General features: G+C 36.8%; 1 protein-coding gene across 1 annotated transcript in view; it reads right to left on the bottom strand.

Annotated features, from left to right (window-relative positions):
• The window catches only part of cfap91 (cilia and flagella associated protein 91), a 63,167-nt gene that overhangs the window by 34,567 nt on the left and 2,095 nt on the right, over nt 1-26,505 (bottom strand). Inside the window, exons 3-9 of the mRNA XM_028800766.2 lie at nt 22,509-22,666; nt 22,348-22,428; nt 18,856-18,912; nt 14,396-14,571; nt 13,960-14,137; nt 10,474-10,631; nt 2,621-2,803 (exon numbers count right to left, since the gene is read on the bottom strand). Of these exons, the coding sequence (XP_028656599.1) occupies nt 2,621-2,803; nt 10,474-10,631; nt 13,960-14,137; nt 14,396-14,571; nt 18,856-18,912; nt 22,348-22,428; nt 22,509-22,666 (991 nt within the window). The remainder of the gene's footprint in view (nt 1-2,620; nt 2,804-10,473; nt 10,632-13,959; nt 14,138-14,395; nt 14,572-18,855; nt 18,913-22,347; nt 22,429-22,508; nt 22,667-26,505) is intronic.

Genomic DNA, 26,505 nt, shown 5'->3' with positions numbered 1-26,505 from the left:
ACAAACACTGACTAAATCAGTTTTAACACGAAAAGAAGAGAAGAAGTGGGCCAGTATTGTGGAGAAAAGAAGAGCAGCTCAGGAAGCAGCAATCGCATCAACCTCTGAGCAAATGAATGATAAACATACAGAGAAAGAGGATGAAAACAATGTATGTCAAGTGTATTCACTACACGTTATCATGCAGTGTGCCGTTACTGGCACTATGATAATTTCTAATAAATGTAAGTATACTAAATACAAAATCAACCAGGTATTGTTAAGCAAAATGTAACCACTAAATTGCATAACAAACCTTCACTCTTAACAGAAAAAGATTTTCAAATTAAAATATTTATACATTAAGGCATACAACAGAACAACCAGATCTAGTATATTTAGTATATACAGTCATATAAAAAAGTTTGGGAACCCCTCTCAGCCTGCATAATAATTTACTTTCAACAAAAAAGATAACAGTGGTATGTCTTTCATTTACTAGGAACATCTGAGCACTGGGGTGTTTTCCGAACAAAGATTTTTAGTGAAGCAGTATTTAGTTGTATGAAATTAAATCAAATGTGAAAAACTGGCTGTGCAAAAATTTGGGTACCCTTGTAATTTTGCTGATTTGAATACATGTAACTGCTCGGTACTGATTACTCGCAACACCAAATTGGTTGGATTAGCTCATTAAGCCTTGAACTTCATAGACAGGTGTGTGCAATCATGAGAAAAGGTATTTAAGGTGGTCAATTGCAAGTTGTGCTTCCCTTTGACTCTCCTTCGAAGAGTAACAGCATGGGATCCTCAAAGCAACTCTCAAAAGATCTGAAAACAAAGATTGTTCAGTCTTGTGGTTTAGGGGAAGGCTACAAGAAGCTATCTAAGAGGTTCAAACTGTCAATTTCAACTGTAAGGAATGTAATCAAGAAATGGAAGGCCACAGGCACAGTTGCTATTAAACCCAGCAGGTCTGGCAGGCCAAGAAAAATACAGGAGCGGCATATGTGCAGGATTGTGAGAATGGTTACAGACACTCCACAGATCACCTCCAAAGACCTGCAAGAACATCTTGCTGCAGATGATGTATCTGTACATCGCTCTACAATTCAGCACAATTTGCACAAAGAACATCTGTATGGCATGGTGATGAGAAAGAAACCCTTGCTGCACTCACGCCACAAACAGAGTTGCTTGTTGTATGCAAATGCTGATTTAGACAAGCCAGATTCATTTTGGAACAGTGTTTTGGACTGATGAGACAAAAATTGAGTTATTTGGTCATAACAAAAAGCACTCTGCATGGCGGAAGAAGAACACCGTATTCCAAGAAAAACACCTGCTACCTACTGTCAAATTTGGTGGAGGTTCCATCATGCAGTGGGGCTGTGTGGCTAGTTCAGGGACTGGGGCCCTTGTTCAACCCAATATCAACAAATTCTTCAGGATAATGTTCAAGCATCAGTCACAAAGTTGAAGTTACGCATTGCTTGGATATTCCAACAAGACAATGACCCAAAATCTACAAAGGCATTCATGCAGAGGGAGATGTACAATGTTCTGGAATGGCCGTCACAGTCCCCTGACTTGAAATCATCGAAAATCTATGGGATGATTTGAAACAGGCCGTCCATGCTCAGCAGCCATCAAATTTAACTGAACTGGAGAGATTTTGTATGGAAGAATGGTCAAAACTACCTCCATCCAGAATCCAGACACTCATCAAAGGCTATAGGAGGTGTCTAGAGGCTGTTATATTTGCAAAAGAAGGCACAACTAAGTATTGATGTAATATCTCTGTTGGGGGTGCCCAAATTTATGCACCTGTCTAATTTTGTTATGATGCATATTGCATATTTTCTGTTAATTCAATAAACTTAATGTCACTGCTTAAATACTACTGTTTCCATAAGGCGTGTCATATATTAAAAGGAAGTTGCTACTTTGAAAACTCAGCCAATGATAAACAAAAATCCAAAGAATTAAGAGGGGTTCCCAGTTCCCAAACTTTTTCATGACTGTATAAAAATAAATATATACAGTATCTACACTTTACCTAGGCATATGTACATGTCAGCCCATTGAGCAGAAACAGTTTGATGTTATTAAAGTTGATGAAAAGTTACAAAAGCAAATTAAACAGTCCATAGTTGTTTCTGTTAATTTTGGATGTAGATGAAGTTCTTGATTCCTGAATGTGATTGTTTAACCAGCTGACACAGAGGAGAAGAAACCAAAAAGCTCCTACAATGGGCCATTGGAGAAAAATAAACCATTGGAGGGCCATGGTCAGAAGACAGAAATGAGCAAATCAAATTGTTAGGTCTGATGGTAATGATGGCAGTAGGATAGCAGCAAGGTGCATCCCAGAGTAGAAGGTCATGTCCTACTCTGACAGGCTTGGAAAATTAAACCAGATGAGACTGCATGTGCAGAAATGTTTCTACTAAATGTTGAAATGCATACATATTACTCCATTGTCAAATGACTTATATCTCCTTTAAAAAGCTATATAGTTCAAAAAGCTATCATTCAATAGTACCAGTAAATCTAAAAGTCACAGAATCTTATTACCAAACAACACAGCATTAATGCACTAAAAAATATACAAAAGAATCTTCAGAACATGAGTACCTACCTTCATATGTATTAAGGAAGTTACTTTTCACAACATATTTCTCAGAATCACGATCTGGAAATAACCCAGTTCGAGAAAGAGGGGCATATATTTGAGATCCATAGTTAGCATATTCAGCAATCACATCATGTCTTTCTCGTTTCCCTTCAACATTTTTCATCTTTCCAGTGATTCTTCTGATAGCTGAAAAGACATTAAAAATCTGTAATTTGCTATGTAGAAAAGTAAGTATAAAATTGGCAATGAACTACTTTTACAGCTTCAATGCATAGAGGTTTATGGTGAGTGAGCTAGTAAGTTATTTAGTTGATGTGGAGACCTTGACAAATTTTAAATATTTTTAATATTGGGACAACTTAGCTTTTAGCTACAAACCCTGCTATGTTTCAGTAAGGGTTTATTCCCTGGCTTAAATATACTTTCGTTTGTATTGTTGTTTTTGAATTATTTTCATTTTTTATTATGTAATTTTTAAAAATATTGTCATGTATCTATACATATTAATAAAAGGCAAAGCCCTCACTGACTCACTGACTGACTGACTGACTGACTGACTGACTGACTGACTGACTCATCACTAATTCTCGAACTTCCCGTGTAGGTGGAAGGCTGAAATTTGGCAGGCTCATTCCTTACAGCTTACTTACAAAAGTTAGGCAGGTTTCATTTCGAAATTCTACGCTTAATGGTCATAACTGGAACATATTTTTTGTCCATATACGCTAATGGAGGAGGCGGAGTCACGTATCGCGTCATCACGCCTCCTACGTAATCACGTGAACTAAAAACAAGGAAGAGATTTACAGCACGAGTCAAACGCGGGAACGAAGGTAAATGACGTTAATTTTTGACTGTCTTTTAATACTGTGTAAGCATACATATTAACACATGTGCAATTAAACGTGTGCATTTACGGGGTGATTTCTCAGGCTTAAAAGCTCGCCTTTTATCAAACACAGGAACAAAGGTAACTGATGTTGTTCACTGTCTTTTAATACTGTGTAACCATACATATTTACACATGTGCAATTAAACGTGTGCATTTACGGGGTGATTTCTCAGGCTTAAAAGCTCACCTTTTACTAAAAAGGTAAATGCAAAACTATTTTCAATCATTCTATGATCTGCTTCTCACAACTGAAGGCACCGTGGCTGATGGTAATTGACGTTAATTTTTGAGTGTCTTTTAATACTGTGTAAGCATACATAGTAACACGTGCAATTAAACGTGTGCATTTACGGGGTGATTTCTCAGGCTTAAAAGCTCGCCTTTTACTAAAAAGGTAAATGCAAAACTATTTTCAATCATTCTATGATCTGCTTCTCACAACTGAAGGCACCGTGGCTGATGTTACGTCACTTGCTGTCCAACCATAAGCTTTCCCTTTCGAGAATCGAAGCTCTGAGGTTTTCTTTTGTTCTTAATTAAAATTTAAAAGCAATACTTCACCGCTGCTAAGCCCCTCTAGCGCTGACGTCCAAGTTTCGATTACCGTAAGCAAGTGCAGTGAGTGTGTAATTACATTCACGGCATTCGTAGTCTGATTCACAATCTGATTGTATGGGTGGTTACCTACGAGGTAACGCTTATACTTGGCCACCAAGTCAGGTCGAAGTGATCACTCGAGTAAAGGCAGCTTCACAAAAAAACTGATCCTTAACAAACTGTTATTAGTATATTTTCCCTCAATTTAAAAACGTTTTATTTTCTTCTTAATAAAAATTTAAAAGCGGTACTTCGCTGGTGCGAAGCGCGTGGATTTGACCGACTGACACATACAGACATATTCATGAGTGCAGGTACTTCGGAAAGAAAGCACCGTGTAAACCTAAAGTTTAAATTAAGTTCATAGACCTACAAAAGGTTGCCATTCATTTGAGGCAAGATTGCTTTTCTTCTGTACAACTATACGTTGCATTCTCAAGAGTGTGCTTGCACGGCTTCAGAAATATATGTATATATATATGTATGTTTATATATAAATATGTAAGCTTATAAGTACTGCCTTACTTCTCTTTAAGAAAGGAAGATGTAATGATACTTGATTTAAACGATTCCATGTCTTCCTGGGTTTGCGTAGCTTAATGTCAATATCTTTACACCTGTTTTTAACACTTATTTACTGAAACGGGCTTTCACAAAAAAAGTTAGGGCTTTGCTACAGGATACACCCTCCACAAGTTAAGCAAGTAAAAATAAAATATATATTTCTGTTTTATTTAAACCTTTTAAGTTCGTATGCATAGCCCCATTTGGCTGTTTAATTTTTTTTTTCTTTCTTCAGTAAATTTTAATCTCCTTAAAGAAAAAGAACATATCCATTTTACTTTTTTTGTACCTCTTTAGTAATATTTTAGTGTAAAACGATAACCAGTATTTAAACCTTTTATGTTACTTTATACATTTATTTTACACAATGTTGAAAAATTAATAAGAAAGCTACATATTTTGGCAGCTGCTGCTTTCATTTTCAATGAAATGAAAAAAGCTCTCCAAGACAAAACGTCAATGAAGAAGAAACAGTTTGCACTGTCTAAAAAGGAGAAACCCTCATTTATAAAACTTTGCTGCAGATGACTTAGCTTATTGTCAATATCTTTACACGTTTTTTTAAGACTTATTGACTGAAACGGGCTTTCACGAAAAAAGTTAGGGCTTTGCTACAGGATACACCCTCCACAAGTTAAGCAAGTAAAAATAAAATATATATTTCTGTTTTATTTAAACCTTTTAAGTTCGTATGCATAGCCCCATTTGGCTGTTTAATTTTTTTTTTCTTTCTTCAGTAATATTTAATCTCCTTAAAGAAAAAGAACATATCCATTTTACTTTTTTTGTATCTCTTTAGTAATATTTTAGTGTAAAAGGATAACTAGTATTTAAACCTTTTATGTTACTTTATACATTTATTTTACACAATGTTGAAAAATTAATAAGAAAGCTACATATTTTGGCAGCTGCTGCTTTCATTTTCAATGAAATGAAAAAAGCTCTCCAAGAGAAAACGTCAATGAAGAATAAACAAAAACAAAATCTAAAAATCAGAAACCCTCATTTATAAAAGTTTGCTGCCGATGACTTAACTGAAAATAAATGAATAGTTCCTATGTGTATAATACATATTTATCTATTTTACTTATTCCTTTATTCCACCAACTTACAACATCTGAGGTACAATTTGTTACATTACTTTTGTTTTTTGCAGCACAGGCAGGTGAAGTGACTTCCTCAGGGTCGCACAGTGGTGTCAGTACCAGGATTTGAACTGACAAGCTCCGGGTTTACGGAAATATTACTGAACAAAGAAAAAAAACGAAAACGGGCAAATACGGCTATGCATACAGATGTCCATCCGTCCATTATCCAATCTGCCATATCCTAAATACAGGAGCCAATAAGTACATATGTTTATATACAGTATATATATATATATATATATATATATATATATATATATATATATATGTGAATGTATGTATGTATATATGTATGTCTATATATATATATATGTAGATATGTAAATTTGTATATGTATATATATGTTTTTGTGGATGTGTATATACGTATGTATATGTAGATATGTGTATATGTAGATATGTATATATATATGTATATGTATATATATGTTTGTGTGTCTGTGTGTGTATATTATATATATAAAAGACAGCAACACTCATAACAATGACAACACAATTACATTGACAATCATGTTACGTTATTTTTAAAATGTTTCCTTTTTTTTTTTTCATAACCTCTTTAACACACTACTTCTCCGCTGCGAAGCGCGGGTATTTTGCTATATATATATATATGACAGCAACACTCATAACAATGACAACACAATTACATTGACAATCATGTTACGTTATTTTTAAAATGTTTCCTTTTTTTTTTTTCATAACCTCTTTAACACACTACTTCTCCACTGCGAAGCGCGGGTATTTTGCTATATATATATATATGACAGCAACACTCATAACAATGACAACACAATTACATTGACAATCATGTTACGTTATTTGTAAAATGTTTCCTTTACTTTTTCATAACCTCTTTAACACACTACTTCTCCGCTGCAAAGCGCGGGTATTTTGCTAGTTGTGTATATAAGTCTTGAGGCTACATTCCATATGCTTTGTAGCATTGTGGGAAGAACCCTGGGATGGGGACCACCAATGTCATAACTACAGACGGATTACCATCTGCCTTTATACTCTAGTGGAGGAGACAAGTCCTTCAGAATTCATTGATTGTTGGAGGTTTAGCATAATTTTGTAAGTATTTTGTTTGATTATTAGTTTATTGAATTTTTGCATATAGTTCTTGGTTTCCAATTAATGGCTTGAAGATTTAGATTTTTTAGCCATTGGTTACCTTTTTAGACACATCCTTTTTGTCCTATTTTTTCCATTTTATCTGTTTCGTCATTTTGTGCTTGTAATTGTTAATATAAATAAATTATTCCTTTATGAAAACTCTGTCTTCTTGTGCCAGAGGTTTTACAGTGTGCTGTAGCCCCTCCTTTAAAATGCATTTTTTTGTATTTGGGACATTTCAAAAGAGTTTTTTGACCTTATAAAGTCTGAGAAGTCTGCCTCTTAAGTTTGAGGTCTGGCTGCCTGTGATGAGGCCTATTTTGGGGCAGACTATTGAGGATCTGGTCTGAACTTTTCATGTATTTTATGGCCTCCACTCTCCCTTTTGCCATCTTGTGTGCTGATAAATCACAACACATGCAAACCTGATGAATTGACTGATCTCTTCTCATTTATCAAAATCCTTATGATCTACTGTTATAAAATATTCCAAAATCAAAATCCTTATGATCTATTGTTATAAAATTTTCCAGAGTACAAGTTTGTCTTTGATTCACTGTTTTGATCTGATTTTTGTGTTCAAGTGAATTAAACAAATTCCTTCCCTGAACTGCAGATCATTTCTCAAGGTGTGTTGTTGTGGCACTCCTCATAACTATCGTGGGCAATGATAAATTTGTAAAAGCTGCTACATTTTCAGTTTATTGGTTGAATGGGATATAATGGCATTGCGGTAAGCGGTAAGGAGTCTTGAACTTAATTCACCTCATGACTGGGATGTTCTCTGTGCACTGATTAATCCATGTTTGGTTGGGTTTTCTGTTTTTCTGTTTTACAACTGGCGGAGGGATTGAAAACTTCAGAGTGAGATCTGTTTATATATATTGGGTAATGTGCAGTCAGTGCACAAACACAACAAAGCAGCATAAATGAAGGCATCTCCTTTATAGATTACATGTGCTACAACAAGCTTTACACAGCATCCTGTTTTTATATTAAATAAAAGTTTCTTCAACTACATATATTTTTTCATAGGACTTGTTTTAATACCTTAATTTTACAATACAGAGGAACGGTGGTGATGCCATCTCATGAAGCTAGTGTCCTGAGTTATGAATAACAAGCCTTTTTGGTTTCTGTGATGATTCTCTCTGTGTCAAAATGTGTTTTCCACCAGATGGGCATGGGTGAGTGGGCTCTTTGATAGACTGGAACCCTGCCTGCTGCAATTCTGAATTGTATTATGAGGGCTTAGGAATATATGTATGTATTTTTAATGCATATCTTAATAAATCATATTATATTAAATTAAATGGCTCCTGGTCAGACTTTCTTATACTTTTCTAGTTCTTATGTCAGTCCTCAGTCCATTTGTTATGCTTCATTAAAACTGACTGTACAAACTCTGAAACAACATTTTTATCTTCATTGTCAAGGAGATTACATTAGAAATCAGAATGGCTGAGAGCACCTGTAACATCCACAGTGCACATCTCAATCTTGCTTGTGCTACTAAATCTGTGTTTCCTTCAAAAGAAATTCTGGGTGTGTCAGCAATCAGACATTCAGACATGTAACAGGAGCTTTGTTCCAAAGCATTAAGATAAGGTAAACGTTATTGGTTAAGAAAAAATGTTAAAAATGCAGTAAAAGAAATGGAATATTAGACATAAATCCTAAGTTTACTGCCTTTTTTTTTTACTTATTATGAACACTTAGGATATTCATGTTAGTACAATGTTACATACTCTTTGCCACTTGCAGAAAATAAAAAAAATATGGTGTAGTGTAAAAAGAAGCTATCATCACTGAAAAGTCACCCATGAAATATTTTACTAGTTAAATGTCTTCCAGCTGAGATATTTATAGGTTTATATCTTTACAGGGTTCTTTTTGTCATGTGTACAGATTTCAGTGAAATTCTAATCAACATGTCACCACTGTGGTTATGATTTGACTAACAATAATACAATGTGCCCTGCAATGGACTTGTGCCCCCTGGGCTTGTTCCTGTTTTGTTCCTGATCTTGCAAGGGTGGTCCACTCAACCCTAAACTGGAGAAAATTAGTTTAACTGATAGGTATGGATGTATATATTTGACTTAAAAAATGCCTTTCTTGATGTTCAGTAACACTACACAAAGAAACAAGACAAAAAATATCATCAAACAAGAAACAAATAATTAAAAATAATAAAAGTGTTTAGTGCTGTGACAAGGAAAGGAATTCCACCACCTTGAAAAGCTTAGTGGCCTAAAGACCTAAAGGTATTTCATTTGTGAGACAATGAGTAATTAATCATTGAGAGGACCACAAACTGTGACAAGGAGTATGGAGATTGCTGAATCCAATAGTATGGTAGACTTAATAAAAAATAAGAGGTTTAGTTAGTTACCAATTGAGAAAAATAATTGAGACAGTAATGACCACCCTACCCAAGGTTTTTTAATCTGTGGGTACATCTTAGATTAATTGTTCAATGACATATCATGTCTGAATTTTATTTTAAAATATCAGTCTTATTTTTGTTCAGTACTCTAACAAGTAAACATTCTCTGGTTTTCAGTTTTTTTTCTGCTAAATGTTATCATTTAAAAGTATCTTTAAGATAAAGTATGATAGAAATGATATTCAGGAGCCCCTAATGTAACCACACACATAATGACAAAACAGCATGTAAAAGTCAATGAGAGCCCATTCTTCCATTCATTTTCTGACCAAACATTATTCAGTACATGAAAATAACTGCATAATATAATATGACATTCTCAAAGAGTATACCGATAACATTGGGCAGAAAATTACACAATGACCCCACCACTAATCAAATTACCTTGGAGAACATTGAAATGGAAAATTAAACATACAACATGCAAATTCTACACAAACATTAACTAGTCACAGGATCCAAACTCAGAATCTCAGATCAGTGAGGCACCACTGCATCACTGTGCTGCCTATCTATAACAAGATTATTAAACATTATTATTATCTGGCATATCCATCCATCCATCCATTATCCAACCTGCTGAATCTGAACACAGGGGTCTGCTGGAGCCAATCCCAGTCAACACAGGGCACAAGGCAGGAACCAATCCCAGGCAGGGTGCCAACCCACCACAGGACACACACAAAGGCCAATTTAGAATCGCCAATCCACCTAACCTGCATGTCTTTGGACTGTGGGAGGAAACCAGAGCACCCGGAGAAAACCCACGCAGACACGGGGAGAACATGCAAACTCCACACAGGGAGGACCCGGGAAGCGAACCCAGGTCCCCAGGTCTCCCAACTGCGAGGCAGCAGCACTACCCATTGCGCCACCGTGCCGCCCTTATCTGGCATATGACTTTACTAAAATGGATAAAAATTTCAGGATGTCATATTATTCTGTATGTCTGTATTTTTTCCAGTTAACACACAGACATGCTATACACATTTGGGTGCCTGTTGGTAGGTGGAAGGGCTATAATAATTTGTCATCTAGTAAACATTTTTAGCTTCCTAACTTTTGAAATAAGCAAAATAACAAGTACCTCTAATGTGGCCTTTGTGTATTTCTGTCAGTTTCTTTTCTTTCTCTTCTTGTAACAGCTTCCACCGATTGTCCATCCGTGTTGCTTGAATTTCACGTTGCTTAGCATCCCTCTCTTTTAGGAGCTGCTGTAGCACTTTCAGACGGATCTCTTGCAACCTGCCTCACAGAAGATTTAATGAAAAATATGCAGCAATGTGAAATAATTCTCTTTACAGAACTGCGACAGAAGTAAATGCATTTATACAAAATAATTCACTTATAAATGTCTATAATTTCCCGAAACATGTTTATACATAACAGCAGCATTAACAACTTATTAAATTATTGTAAATGCTTATAAGATAAAAATAATTGAATACTACCTTGCAAATATTTTATTTTAAAATGTTGCCAGACAGAATTTAACTTACACAATACTATTTCTGGGCGGTGCAATAAGACACCAGTTAATACTCCTGTTTCACAATATCACTTCATGGTCTGGTCATTGTCTGAGGAGTCTCCCTGTGGATGTTTGGTTGGGTACTCTAGTTTTTCCCCCAAATCCCAAAGACAGGCAGGTTATGCTGACTGGTGATACTTAGTTTATTCCGGTTTCAGTGTGTGTGCCCATTGATAGAACTGATTCTGGCCTTGCTCTCCATTCTGATGAGAAAAGAGCTGATCTTCAATCTAAAAGACCCTTGTGCAAGGCAGGAAACGAACAATTATGAGAGGTCAGTCTATCACTGGTTACACGTATTCTACCACACATGCCTCACTAACATGGGGAGAACTTACAGTCGTATGAAAAATTAAGTACACTCCATGAGATGGTTTTCTTTTTTGAGATATGTGGGTATATCAAGATCTGATTAATCTTTATATAAACAGTATTTATAGGTAACTATGATATAACAAATACCACGACATGTTAACATTTCTAACTCCATTGTAAAATGAAACATAAATGCAAATTTCCATTGTGAAAAAATTAAATACACCCCTAAATTAATCACTACCTTAAATATCTAAAATTAGAATCGGGTAGAGCAGATCAATTGCAGACGATCAGAACACCATTAGAGAGAATCTTATCTGAAACTGTCTTATTTAAATCTCAGATATTTAGGTTTGTTTTCTTTTTGTTGTTGAAATGTGTATTATCACCATACCTAAACTGAAAAAGCTTTGATAGGCCTTCAGAAAAGAGGTTATGGATGACTATGAGTACTTGAAGGGATTTAAATAGACTTACAAACAATTAGAAGTCAAACACTGTCCAAAAGATTATATGCAAAACGAAGAAGATTTAAAAAACTGGCAGTTTATTCAGGCCAGGCCACACCAGTAAGTTCTGCCCATTTCACAGAATACATGATGATAAAAAAGTCTCTAAAAACCCCAGAATTTCGTAATGGGGACCAACAGGTACCTATTGCCATGGTTGATGTCAAAGTGCTTTGAGTCTACCATTAAAAACAGGCTGTAAAAGTTAGATTACATGGGAGGTGTGCCAGGAGAAAAACAGTGCTGTCGAGAAAGAACATCACAGCAAGACTAAAGTTTGCCCAAGAACACCTAGATCAGGGGTGGCAAACTCCAGTCCTGGAGGGCCGCAGTGGCTGCAGGTTTTCATTCTAACCCTTTTCCTAATCAGTGACCAGTTGTCACTGCTAATTAACTTCTTTTTCCCTTTATTTTAAAAGCCCTGTTTTTAAGGATTCAGTGCTCTGAATTAATTATTTTCTTCATTAAATGACAGCCAAACAGAAATTAAATGTGAAACAAGTCAACAGTTGACCAGCTAAATTGGGGCTTCAAACTCCAACTAATATCACTCCAACCAGTTTCTTAATGAGAAGCCAATTCTTGCTGTTAATTAAACTCGTTATTTAATTCTATGGCTTGTTGCTGCTTTCATTCTGACACAGCAGACATTTCCATAATTGTTGATTTTCTGTTTTTTCTAAGAACGTTGTCAAAATGTTTTGGGGACCTGGGAGATCAACCTTACTGAGACCTTCACCTTTCTTTATTTTCAGATATTGTGTGATTGGCACGGGTGAGCTGGTCATGTGGCACCTTGTTTTGTGTCTCATTATTGTTTGGCAGCTAAAATTAAAGAAAAAGAAACAACTAACAGGTTGGCACCCTGCCCTGGATTGGTTCCTGCCTTGTGCCCTGTGTTGGCTGGGATTGGCTCCAGCAGACCCCCGTGACCCTGTGTTCGGATTCAGCGGGTTGGAAAATGGATGGATGGATGAAACAACTAACAGGCCTGCATCAAGTTAATTAAAATAAAGGTAAAAGAAGTTAATTAGCAGCACAAACTAATGAAGAAGATAGTTAGAATGAAAACCTGCAGCCACTGCGGTACTCTAGGACTGGAGTTTGCCACCCCTGACCTAGGTAAAGAACAGGACTTCTGGAACAATGTGCTTTGAACAGAAGAGGCAAAGATATAGAGACTTGGTCTCAGTACCAGAGGACAAATCTGGTGACAACCAAAGACAGCATTTGAACAGAAGAACATGTCACCAACAGAACCAACTCTAAAGTATGGTGTTGGAAATGTTATGGTTTGTTGTTGCTTTGTTATGTTAGAGCCTGGGAAACTCACCCTCATAGATTCCACTACGCATTGTTCATTGTGCCAGAGGGTGATTGAGGATAATATGAGGTCATCTGTCAGAAGATTGAAGCTAAGCAGAAAGTGGACCTTGCAATGTGACAACGACCCTAAACATACCAGTAAATCCAACAAGGAATGACTGAAAAGAAAAAACATAAAGGGTTCTGGAATGGCCAAGTGAAAGCCAGGGACTGAATCCCATTGAGATGCCAGAGGACAGGGGCACGTAAAATACCCTTCAAACATTGCACAGCTGAAACAACTCTGCTTGGACAGGTGAGAAAAACGTTCTACCAGTTGATGTCATAAAGAAAGGGTATATTAGTTAATTTTTAGTTTTGAATAAATTATTTCAAAGTCAAATGTTCATTGTTTCTTCTTCGATTATATCACCTTTATCTAAAGATAATGTTTAAATGAAGTTGAAATGCTGATATTTCCACATTTGTTACAAAAGAAAAAACATTTCTTGGGGTGTACATACTTTTTCATGTGACAGCATACATTCAAAGGCAGGCTGCTGGAGTTAATCATATCACCCCTATGATACCTATCATGAATTTAGATATTTGAATTATGAAATATTCTTTATAATGCACTTATTTTAGAATTTTTGATTCCTTAATCTTTTACAAGATGAAATAGAATTATGCCTCATTCTAGAAAAATGCCTTTATACAAGTAGGTCTCTTAATAGAGTACATTTGATTTAAATTAGAAAATATCAGGAATGCCAAGCAATAGAATACACCAAATAAATTATCCCCAATACTTTCTTAACTGAAAAAAATGTAAGGTTAAGATACATAATGTTTCGTCCAATTAAATGGCATATGTCAAAAAAAAGCATTATTGACAAAAGTCTTATACTTCTCAATTTCCCTTTCTCGAAAAGCCCACTCCTTTCTTTCCATTTCGTCCATCATTTTCCGGCGCTTCTGCAGCTGTGATAAATCATTTAAAGGAGGGAGAGCTGCTTCCCATGCCCGCTTCTCTCGGGCACGTGTGATCATCTTCACTTCTTCCCAGCCTGCTGGCAACCCCCGACCTAAAGTTAAAAATAAAAAAATAAATTTATTACAATATCAGCACAGACTTGTGTGGAGGGAACAATAACTTTTCAACATACAGCACAAGTGTTTCAATTTCCCGATTTCCTTTAACTCTTAGTTAGTTTCTTTTTACTTACAAAGAAAGGAAGCACTTGAAATGCCAGCTCATAATAGGATAATTTTCAGTGGTGAACATATCTTTGTACTCACAACATTATTTGATTTGGTATTAAATATAAGAAAAACATTCATACCCCAAGTTAGGCTGGCAAGAGTGAGAAGTTCTGGGGCTGATCCTGGTCGGACGACATACTCAGGAGAGTAGGGGTCAGTCTGGGTCTCGCTGTCTCGGTAATCTGTTTGAATGCCGACACTCTGCACTAATTTTATAGGAGGCTTCCCCTTCTCGTGGACCACATATGAATCTGCACTAGTGGGTACAAAGGTGCTTTTAACATCCTCAACAATACACCATTATCTTTTAATTTTTATTCTTCATTAAAATGGAACAATTAGTTACTTATGAGTTACAGGTAAACATGTTTTACTCTCACAACAAATTGCATTACCTTATCTGATCTCACAATTCATAATTTAAGCAAGCTAATACTAATACTTGAGAATATACTGTTTTGGCATTTGTGAAATGTAAGATTGCACCCATCGACTTACAGATCCACTTAATCCAGTTCTGGGCCACAGGATTCAGAGACTTCAGAGAGTATCAGGCACAAGGCAAGAACCAACCTTGAATGGGGAGCCAGTTCATCACAATGCACTCTCACATATGACCCCATGGTAACACATGCAGGGCCTTAGGGTCACACATTAACCAAACCAACACAACTTTAAAACATGGAAGAAAAACCCATGCAGACACAGACAGAGCAAACAGACTTCATACAGCCTGAGATTCAAACCCAGGATTCTGGAGCTGCTAGGCAGCAGTTGTCACCACAAGATCAAGACAGTTACTTGACAGACGGACCCCAGTTCAAAACAGGTAATAATGTTCTGAAATAGTGTTTCTCAACCTTTATTCCTCCCCAGGCGTACCACAATAATATGTTAGGGCCCTACACAACTTGTGCAAAGCTCACTACTCATTGGGCTTAAGTTTACTTTTTAAATTAAACTTACAATCATGAATTATTTCTGAAAATAAAAATCAAAAAGTAATATTCAGAATGCAGAATTAATGACTGCAGACATTTTTTCATAAATTAATTAAAGAAACTATTATTCTCAGGATTTAGCACTGGAGTGATGTGGTAGCCACATTTAACATGAGTAGAAATGCAAATGAATTTTTTAGAACATTAGAAATATTTTGACAAGAACAGGCCATTCAGCCCAACAAACCTTGCCAATTTTATCTAATTAATTGCTTCAAAATAACACCATGTCACATTCTAAATATCCTTAGAGTTCTACTGTCTTCCACCGTACTGGTAACTTATTCTATGTGTCTACAATTCTCTATTTGAAGAAACTTCTTAACATTTGTGCACAATTTACCCTTAACAAGTTTCTGTGTCCCTTTCTTGTTGACTTCATTTTAAAATGACAGTCTCGATCCCCTGTACTAATTCCCTTCATAATTTTAAACATATCAATCATGTCACCTCTTAATCTCCTTTTGACTAAACTGGAAAGGTTCAGCTCTTTCAGTCTTTCTTCATACAGTAGCTCACACCTTTTGAGCCCCACAATCATCCTACTCATTCTTTTATGAGCTTTCTTTAGCACTACTATGACTTTTTTTGTAATATGGAGACCAAATCTGCCAACAGTACTGCAGTTGACGCCTCACTGGTGCATTGTAAAGCTTAAACATAACCTCTTTTTCTCTAGACACACAACCATCAAGACAGCAAAAGTATTATGTAGGGTGTTGCCAGCAGTCAGGTAGGTTGCAGAAGGGTCCTGGAAAAGGTGTACCTTTAAAAAGTGAGTGGAGTGGTGTGTGTGTGTTGTGTGAAGTTTACCTACCTACGCCTATATGAGACTGTCACCTCATTCTAACACATTAAAGCTCTGTATGGCAATGTGGCATGTCACCTTCTTTTCATTTGTTCTTGTTGGACATTACAAACAGTTGTTCCCACTCTGTAGGTTAGAAGCTGTAATGCGCTATGCTGCATAGACAAACAAGAGTGACCAATATACTGTATGTTGCATTGCTGTGTATATGTGGGGAGTCCATCCAGTCTTTCTCTAGACATGATGCAAACACTGGAGACACATTTTAATGCCAGGCATAAATATAATCCAGATAAACTATATATGGATACAACTTATATATTAACTGCACTTTAAAGGGAAACTTTGAGAAAGCTAAGAGCATTGTGGGTTACATGTAATGGGTTGAATATTGAGAAAGCTGTTTTGCTGCTGTTTTATATTTTTCAGTCATCTTGTGGCTCCCCTGGAAATTTACTGGGGCCCAAAGTGGGCCATATCCCCCAGGTTGAGAACAAGGGAGTTCATGCATAAATCTGCTCTTAATGATCATTGCAAAAGCAGTTTGACATTAATGTTAATTGAATACATTCATTTCTAAATAAATATTATGAAATACAACAGTGACACAGTGGTTAGCACTGCTGTCAAATTGATCCAGTATCCTGAGGTTAAAGTCTATGACATGTTATTTGTAAGTTTGACTCGAGTCTTGTGTCAAGAATGTGAGTGGGCCCTGTAAAGGATTGGCAGCTCACCCACTGCTGATTCCTGGCTTGCAAACAGTGTTGCTGGGATAGGCTACCACCATCTATATATACCCTTTTTGATTTACTGGGTGAGTGTATTTCTTTTATTTGTACTATATCTGCAATTATTATAAAGCATGCTTCGGGCAGTGCAATGTACATGCATTAAATATAGTACAATCGTTTATTTATCCTTTGACTGAATCTTCCATTTTCTCTTTCACAGGGTTTCATAAATCTCAAGGGTATCTTCAAAATCAAAATGAATATGAGGAGGACATCACGCTTTAAACATCAGCAATGACACTGAGGCCTGAGATGAATGGAATGACAATGAATTTTGCTGCTCCAGCATGCTTCCCCAAATATCCACTTAATTCAAAGGTGTATTCATTTTTGGAATTTAATTACTACAACTTTGATTTAAAATGTAAAATATGAAATGAAGAATTTCTCATGTAATTGTTTTTATATAAAAACATTATTACACATTTTAATCAAGGTTTATGAAGAGTACTGCTGTTCACAGCATCCCACTGCCTAGATTGTTGCTTGTGTACAGTTTGTACATTCACTTATATTTGCATGATCTACTTTGGTTTCTTCGCATGTTTAGCACCGATGTCACAGTATGTGACTTTTGGTCAGTGGGTATATCAGTTTCACTGCAGGACCATGTCAATTTATATGACCGAAAATCACATGTCACATTTAGTGACTGAAGCCAACCTTCCAGCACACTCTTGCTCATCCTATTTTTTGACAGCCAATGGCATGCTGCCTAAGAGAGCCAGTGCTGTGTGAAATAGTAACAGGTATGGCGTGTTCAGCTGATAGATGAGTCCTTTTTTTCCATTATGTCGGATTACGTAAAATAAGTGACATTAGACAGACAAATCAATATGTCAGATGCAAACACCTATTTTCTTTACTCCTAGTCACTGCATTATATGCACTGTATTTCCAAATGAGCATTTGGTGGTTGTCAACTCTTATTACCACAAGACCATTCTTACGACTACAGACAAAATCAGTGGAGCGAATCTTGAACTAGCTGAAGTGAGACACTAGGCATGTCATGTCACATTATGTAACTGGCTTCACGGGAGTGTGCTGTTGGTTGCGCTTGTCCCACTAAGACTATGTAAATGAGAGCCATGACTGTAAATCACTGAACAAATCAGATGATGGGACATGACCCTAAATGATGCCCCTGTTAAGTAAGCTAGCAATTCTATAAACTGGCACTGTGTGAAGGTGGGTGGGTACATAGGTTGGCTCTACAATGGACTGGCATGCCATCCAGGGCCATTTCCTGACTTGTGCCTGATGCTGTCAGGATACTCTGGAATCTGTGACCCAGAATTAAATTAAGCTTGCTTGAGAAAGTTATGTTATGTAAATAAAATCATACACTGGAATGTTTTCTCATCCAAGTTTAGTTGTTGCCTTGAGCATTAAGTTAATGAAATAAATTCTAAACCCCCATGACCTTGAATTGGTTATGTGGATTCAGTATACAGTATGTATAAATGGAAGGATGGGGATTTTCAATAATGCTTAGGAAGTGACTGGTGCTTTTTCTACAGTTAGTTCCTGCTTTGAGATCAATCCTGTCTAAATAAGTTCCAGTTCTTTTTCATCTGAAATTAGCAAAGCACTATGAGAAGATTAACATTATAATGAGGGAATAAAACAGAGTAGACAGAATGTATTAACAGAATGTGTGGGAAGACCTCCAAAGTAGCAAAGATATACAGGTAGACAGAAAAACTACCCTGCAAAACAGAAACATCTGTTACAAAAGTGTCATATTAGACAAGAGGCATTTGATATTTCCACCATGTTCTAATTTTCTCCATAATACACATATGTACATATAAAATGTAATTATAATACTGAATTTGTAAATTCCATTATTAAATCATAAAATAATTAAGACATTGCTATTAATAAAATGTCACACTAGGAGTTTAGGGTATTGTGCAATACTTAAAACTTACTTTGACACAGCAAGAACAACATTTGGAAGGACCTGATGCAGGTATGGTATAAGAGGGCTGGAAAAAAAAAGAAAAAACAATGAGAAACATAAATATAGAAGGCAGTATAAACATTAGAAGAATTCACCACATTTGTTTGAATTTGGTTGAATGGTCTCTGAGGATACCACCAATAAGTGGTATCAGACCTCTTCTCATGTGCAGCTCCTATGTGACCTAAGCTGGTGGAATGAGCTGCCCACCTCCATCCACACCGCTGACTCCCTCGATGTTATTAAGAACTGTTTGAAGACTCTTTTCTTCTGTGAATATATTTTTAAAATAGGTAATGAGTTTGTTGCTAAGCTCTTAGTATCTAAGAAAAGAGTAATGAGTTTTGTGTTGTTCTGTTTTTCTGTTTGGTTTAGATCTCTTCACTTGTACTGTAATTGCTCTGTGCCCTCCCCCACCATAACCTATCATCGATGGGAGAGGAGTGAAAGCTTTAGATTCATCAAAAATTCTGATCTCCGGTTTTTGACAGATCTCAACATTTTAGGATCCCCTGATACTGAATACATCAATATCTCAATGATGGGTGTGTGTCTGTCTGTCTGTCTGTCTGTGTGCGTGTGTGTGTGCGTGTATGTGCGTGTGTGTTTCTGTGTGTCACAGTTTTTTGAGGATGGTCTAGAGCTAAAACGGACAAACGGAAAAATACCAAACTCAAAACTTAAGCCTGTTGTGAGATGACGATGTGCTGATTAGTTTTTGAGCCAAATTGTGCAGGAGAAAGAGGCACTCTAGAGGAGCCCTCAAATACCGTAATTCTGCAATTAATTACGAATTCTTCTCATCTCAACTTATTTAATGATCAGAATGATCAGCATCAGAGCAGTAAATAATTACTGAAATGTTATAGAATAGTTCAGGTAACTTGGTTCCTAGGGCACAAAGCCTACTGACACTCACGTCTGATTTTTTTTTGTTTCAAAACAGGTGTCAAACAGACGCTTTCTTGATTATGTTCTTCACTTTTGTAAATTGCTTTGGATAAAAGCATCTGCTGAGTGAGTAAAATGCAAATGTAAATGGATGATGCTCATCCAGATAAGCTATAAAGGCCATCATGTTCTCTTCTTCAAATTTACAACACAGAAGTACACTCTAGATGTCCATGGCTCTCTATGTAAAGAAGTCATGTCCAGTAAATTTCAGTTGGTTTTATAGAATCCCAAAAGTTCAGGAACTCAGTATAGCAGCAATTTCACTACAGTATAAAGTAAATACTGCAAATTGAATTCAAACATACTCTAATGTGTGCACAGTATGATGAGATTCTTACTTGCATGTCTCTCACAGATTAGTGACAGTAGTACAGAACCACCAGGCATTGAATACAACACATCTCTCTATTATAATAAAAAAATCTTGGGAGACAAAACTTTTTATCCTGTGACGAGATATGATCTTTTGAAGAGAGACACTTTCACATCCCGCGAGACAAGACTTTGTGCCAAGAGATTTAACCACACCCAGGAAATAAAAGACAAAGAGTAGATGACAAAGTAGAACATCATAAAGAATTCAAAAATGTTGGCATGATACACATGCAGAGCAGGTTAGAGATAATGGAAGTACGAAGATTCGAAAGTCTCAGGAAAATGATAGTAAAGATCTCATTAGAGCAAACAAACGGAAATTATTACTCGGTGAAATAAAGGAACAGCGAAAAGTGATCAAATATATTGTTCAGATTTAAACTTTAGATTGATGACTTGTAAATCATCTAATTCATGCTAAGTATTGCTTCTCCCCAATGAAGAGGCATATCCGTGAGAATTAAAAGATTGGTTGTTTGGTGAAAGTGAAATCACGTGAGAGAAAATTTCAAGCCCCGCGAAACAAGACTTTATGCAAAGAGATTTGGAAAAGTCCTGCCTACATCTAAAACATTTACATCCACGCACACGGTTCTATCACTTCTCATTTGTGTGAATGCTATTGTCAGACACAGTTCATGTAGAGAGAAAGAAACGACATGCACTCACAGGCAGTACGTTGTCACGATGTAATTCCAAACACGGAATCAAAATTCAATGCAATATTGACAAAAAGGTAAAAACAAAAAGAGAACGAACATATGGATATAGGTGATATGACAGAAGTATGTTGATATTGTTTGGCTTTAAACTTTCAGTCGGAGAATTGTCTAATTTGTGTTGCCATCAGGGAAAAGTAGCGTTTCTACCCAATGAAAAGGCGTATCGGCGAAAATTAAAAGTTTTGTTGTTTTGCGAGTGGCAGAGACGCGAAGTTGCTAGCGCATAGCGCATGCAGGGGGGTGGGCGAGCGAAGTGAGTGGGGAGCAAATCCCCCTAGTTATATTAAATACAAGATCAGATGATATATAAAAGAAACACACATTAGATATGTTCATACAATTGACAGTATCAATGGATGCTGAGAAGACTTATAATCTGTCCCTGAAAACTGCCCCCGAACATTGTGGTAAAAGAGCTAAAGGTCTAATGGTCCCATTCCATTTCCCAGAACCAAGAATTACATCTTGCCTGAAGAAGGGGCTTGAGTTGCCTCAAAAGCTTGCATATTGTAATCTTTTTAGTTAGCCAATAAAAGGTGTCATTTTGCTTGACTTTTCACCAGAACCAAGAAGAAATAAATGTGTTTAAAAATCAGCTGCTCCTACAGTTCCTTGGAAAACTCAACAGTTAACTGAAATGAAGAATACTGCAGCAAAGCTGATGAGAGAGACTAGCAAAAATATTTTGAGCGTAACCAGGAGAAAAGAAGTAAGTCAAAAAGCCATAAAATGAGTCAAGACCGAGACAGCAACTGAACCATTACAAAAGCCATAACAAGTTCTAAAAGGCAAAGTAAAAAAATACGCACACAAGTAGGAACCATAAAATACTTTTGAAAAAGAGATTTGAAAAGAAAAAAGAGGTTTGACAAAAAATGGGTTTTGTCTCCACAAACTCAAAACAGAACAATTTCTTTTAGTGACCTTTTACACCTGTTGCATCATAAACCAAAAGTCACGACCTCTGAGGTCACGTCACTAACAATGTGAGATGATTGTAAATAAACAAAATAGCGGTGAAAAGCAGGCCAAATTAATTAACAGATGCAAAAGAAGAGTTCTAATCAAAAAATGAATGTCAAATTCAGAATAAGGAACCCCCAAAATGAGTACAAGAACTTGTAGAAAAACATTAAGAAACCTAAAAATAATGTTAATAACTAACTGCTTCATAACTGCTGAGCATCAAAGGAGAAGTAACAAAATTAACAATATGTTATGAAATTCTAAAAATTCATATAATTGAGGATACAGATACATTTGAAATGTGCTTTTTTAATTTACTGCACTGGGCCAAAGATTTAAAGAAAATCACTTAAAAATTAAAGAAATTCCCTGCTCTAAACCCTGGAGGGGACTTAACCCTATTACAATTGCTAAGGTATTTATTTCAGAAAACGACCTCTTACCGTTTAAAATACTTCCACCGATTCATTCCTGATACATCGGGGTTTTCGTATATATTTAGATTTTTGAAAGCTGGATTATATCTAAGAAAAAAAAACAATTCTTTTTTAAATATATAAAATATCCTTGTAAAAATAAAATAAAAAATAATAAATGTCTTTACTCGACTAATTTCTGAAGAGCTTCTTTCCGTTGCTCCACTCTTCCCCTCCATCGGCGGTCTATGAAAGATGGCACCGGATCTGAAGCCTCCAGCCTCAGAGTGAAGCGAGGATGGTGAGGCAAACTGCTAAACATGGTCTTGTACTCTGGAACTCTCTTCTATTTATAGTAAATGGAAAACAAAACACAATTAAATAAGAGGGAATTTGCAGGATGGACACCATTCAGGCAAAAGATGCCTGGACCAGTAGCACTGCAGTTGCGTTAAAACGCTAATTTTTACTTGGCTTCATGTTCACATTGAATAGTTTCTGAAATATTCCATCTATCCGTGCACTTTCTACCCTGTGTATCCAGATCAGGTCACAGGAATTTAAGGCCTATCTGTGTATTTCTTGGAATACATTGAGACCCAGGTGTGGCACAGTGGTGCAGTGGTAGTGCTGCTGCCTCGCAGTAAGGAGACCTGGGTTTGCTTCCTGAGTCCTCCCCGCGTGGAATTTGCATGTTCTCCCCGTGTCACCATGGGTTTCCTCCGTGTGCTCCGGTTTCCTCCCACAGCACAAAAACATGCAAGTTAGGTGGACTGGCGATCCTAAATTATCCCTAGTGTGTGCTTGGTGTGTGGGTGTGTGTGTGCGTGTGCCCTGCCCAGGATTTGTTCCTGCCTTGCGCCCTGTGTTGGCTGGGATTGGCTCTAGCAGACCCCCTGTGTTAGGATACAGCGGGTTGGATGATGACTGACTGACTGACATTGAGACCCAACCTTGAACCGGGCACTGCATAGAACAAAATCGTACACATTACACACACACTCATTAAAGACCAAATAAAATAATATAATGTTTTTGACATGTATGGATTATAACTGGATTATATTGACAGAATCCCACACTGATTTGTGGAGAATGTGCAAATTCCCCTCAAGCAATGAGGTGTAAACAACAGCATCATTTATTTCTATAGCACATTTTCATACACTGTAACTCGAAGTGCTTTACAAGATGTCAAAGAGGAATTTACAAGAAACAAAAATCCAGATTAGGCAAGGATATTAAAGAAAAAGTCACAAAGAAAACACCAATCTATCTATATCTTATAAAACAGATAAATAACTAGTAGAAGAGTAGCATTCTAATATAAGAGTAGCATTCTAATATACAGTGTTGATGTAAGTCTCTAAAGATGATAAAGTCAGATGGCTGGGAGGACAGAAAAAACAAACACACAAAAAAAAGAGAAAAAACAAAATCTACAAGGGTTCCAAGGAGAAAGGACCACCCAGCCCCTACTGGAATGGAGTTTTGGATACACACCAAGGACACTAAGAGTGTGAGTAAGCAGCACTAATCATTGGGCCACCATATCACCTACTTGCACAGATCCAGCACCAATTGCTGTCAAATGGAGTTTCCCTGTCTGCATAGATAGAGTTTGACATTTAGGCTTTGGGGAGCCAGATTGGCCATAAAAAATAATTACATATTGTACTGTTACACATTTAAATCATATCCTATGTCAAAAATGGTAAACTGTTTGTAATGTAAATTTACAATAGGAAGAAAGACTAGCTTATATTAACATATTTAAAACTTTGAAATTTAGAAAAAGTACACAAATACCATTAATGATATCAAATGATACATTGCTTTTTTAAGTTTGTGTACATATTTTAATTGTGACAAAATAAGCACTTTCTTATTTTATCAAGAAAATATAGACGTAGCCTAACATTCATGTGCGATCTAGTTATGAAAGTTGGAGTGTTCTCTGTTACTTATTTGCTTCATCAAAGAGAAAAAATCTTATTTTTGAATATATTTTTAACTATTTCGTTACAGTTGAGACGGAGTGGTGGCTCTGAAGCTATGGATCCGCACCAGCAATCAGAAGGTTGCAGGTTCGTTTTCTGTAAATGCCAGAATTGATTCCACTCCATTGGGCCCCTGAGCAGGGCCCTTAACCTGCAATTGCATCCAGTCCTGCAAGCAGGTCCTCCAACCAGCCAGGAAATCTTGTGAGTTGGTGGCAGGTTTGGCACTCCAGCCACGGGTGAAAAACCTCACACTGAAACTAGTGTGCTCCTGAGGTATCACCCATTGCATGGCTGCACTTGGGTCCTAATTTGTGCTGTGTCAGTGCATGCCTTCCAGCCTCCTCCTCCTCCTCATCACAGTGGTATGTGTGACAGAGATTTGCTTAGATTGCCACACTGCTGTTTGTACAGGCAGGCATAGGCACTGGGCATGAGCACACTACTGTTTGAATTGCTTGTGCTGACTACTGAGGATCTGTGTACTGACAGAAACGACTATTGGATGTGTGAAAGAGGAAAATACTATCGCTAAAATGTATAAGTTGAAGTGAGCTCTCTCAAGCTACTGTAAATATAAGAACATAAACTAATCTCCAACTGAAATTGCACAGCATATTTTCGCTCTGTTTTTAAGGATAGGTAACATGCAAGACAGAGTTGCTTTGGACAGGATAGATTATAGTAATTGTTAATCCATCTATCCAACCTCTAAATCTGCTTATCCAGCCTATCCCAGCAAACAATATGCACATGCAAGAATAATCCCTGGACAGGGCACCAGCCTATTACAGGGTGAATGCCCACACACAAATCAGGGGACAATTTAGTATCGCCAGTTCACCAAACCTGCATTTCTTTGGACTGTAAGAAGAAACCAGAGCAAACCCACGCAGAAGCATGTGCAAACTTCATGCTGAGAGCACCTGGAGCATAACTACGACAAGGCAGTAGAGCTAATACTGCATCTACCTTGAGGCATATTCACTGATTATTGATCTATTTGCATTAATTGCTTCCATGAAACAATGATCAAAAAATACCATTAATGTGACACTTAATTTTAGTAACATGCATCAAGTGCATCAATTTGGGGGTGGGGGGGAGCAGGTACCCATGGGCCTTGAACTTCGTCCGTGCCTGTCTGTGTGTGTTTTTTCTCCCAATATTCTGGTTTTCCCTTCCAAATTCCAAAGACATAACTGTGCATGTTAGGCTAATTGGCAGACCTAAATTAGCTCCATAAGAGTGTGTATAAGTGGACCTTGTAATGTACAACCTTTTTATGCCTGATGCACTCAGGACAGGTTCCCTGAACTAGACTGAGTGGATGTGAAAATACCACGTCATTAGTGAGATGATCATTTGATTAATTTACAGTATCTATTCAAAGTAATCTACAGTTCCTAAGTACACAGAAATGATCCTTAAACAGTTAAAGGCCTGGGAAGTGAGATGACTCACTTTGGGCCACACAGTAAGTTAGAGGTGGGGACTGGATTGGCATATTTTCATTAGATATTAAGACACATCTTCTGTCTTTATTTAGAGAGAGAAATTACACTATTAACTTTGCTGCCAATGTTTTCAATAGAAAGGACTTAGCAGCAAAATACATCATTTACCATAAATCCATGTTTGTACCTGCTGTATCAGATCAGGGGTTCCAGGGACCTGTTCTCAGCACAGCTAAATATTCACACAGAGAGTGACCAGGTTAGCTGATAAACAGCAACAACAGTAACCAGCATACCACCATCAACAAATATCCAGCCATATATCAGTTTCAAGAATCCAGGGTGGCAGGGAGCCAATACAGTATCTGACATTCTATATTTTCGAGTGTCATTACATGGTCAGTGTGGGAGGGGCAGTGCTGCCAATAAGTTGGCTATAAAAACGGTACTCTGCACAAATGGCAGCAAAAAACGTGTCTTTCGGCTACTGTATTTGACAGAAAAAGAACAGAAAGGTAATATAGCATTCTAAAAATTTGCTTAATGTGATTTGTGGTCATGGTGGCCAATTCTAGCAGCACTAGACCCAAGAGAAACAGTTCTGGATGGGGTAGCATTGCACCAAAAGGAACTACTCACGTGAACACTCACATGTACACCAGACCAGGGTAGAAATGTAATTTAATTGTATGCATTACTTTTTTTTAGAAATATTCCAAAAAATCAAA

The sequence above is a fragment of the Erpetoichthys calabaricus genome, chromosome 4 (assembly GCF_900747795.2).
Source record: "Erpetoichthys calabaricus chromosome 4, fErpCal1.3, whole genome shotgun sequence".
Taxonomy (NCBI): Eukaryota; Metazoa; Chordata; class Cladistia; order Polypteriformes; family Polypteridae; genus Erpetoichthys; species Erpetoichthys calabaricus.
The sequence above is the reverse complement of the archived record's forward strand: the minus strand, read 5'-3'. Positions and strand labels throughout refer to the sequence as shown.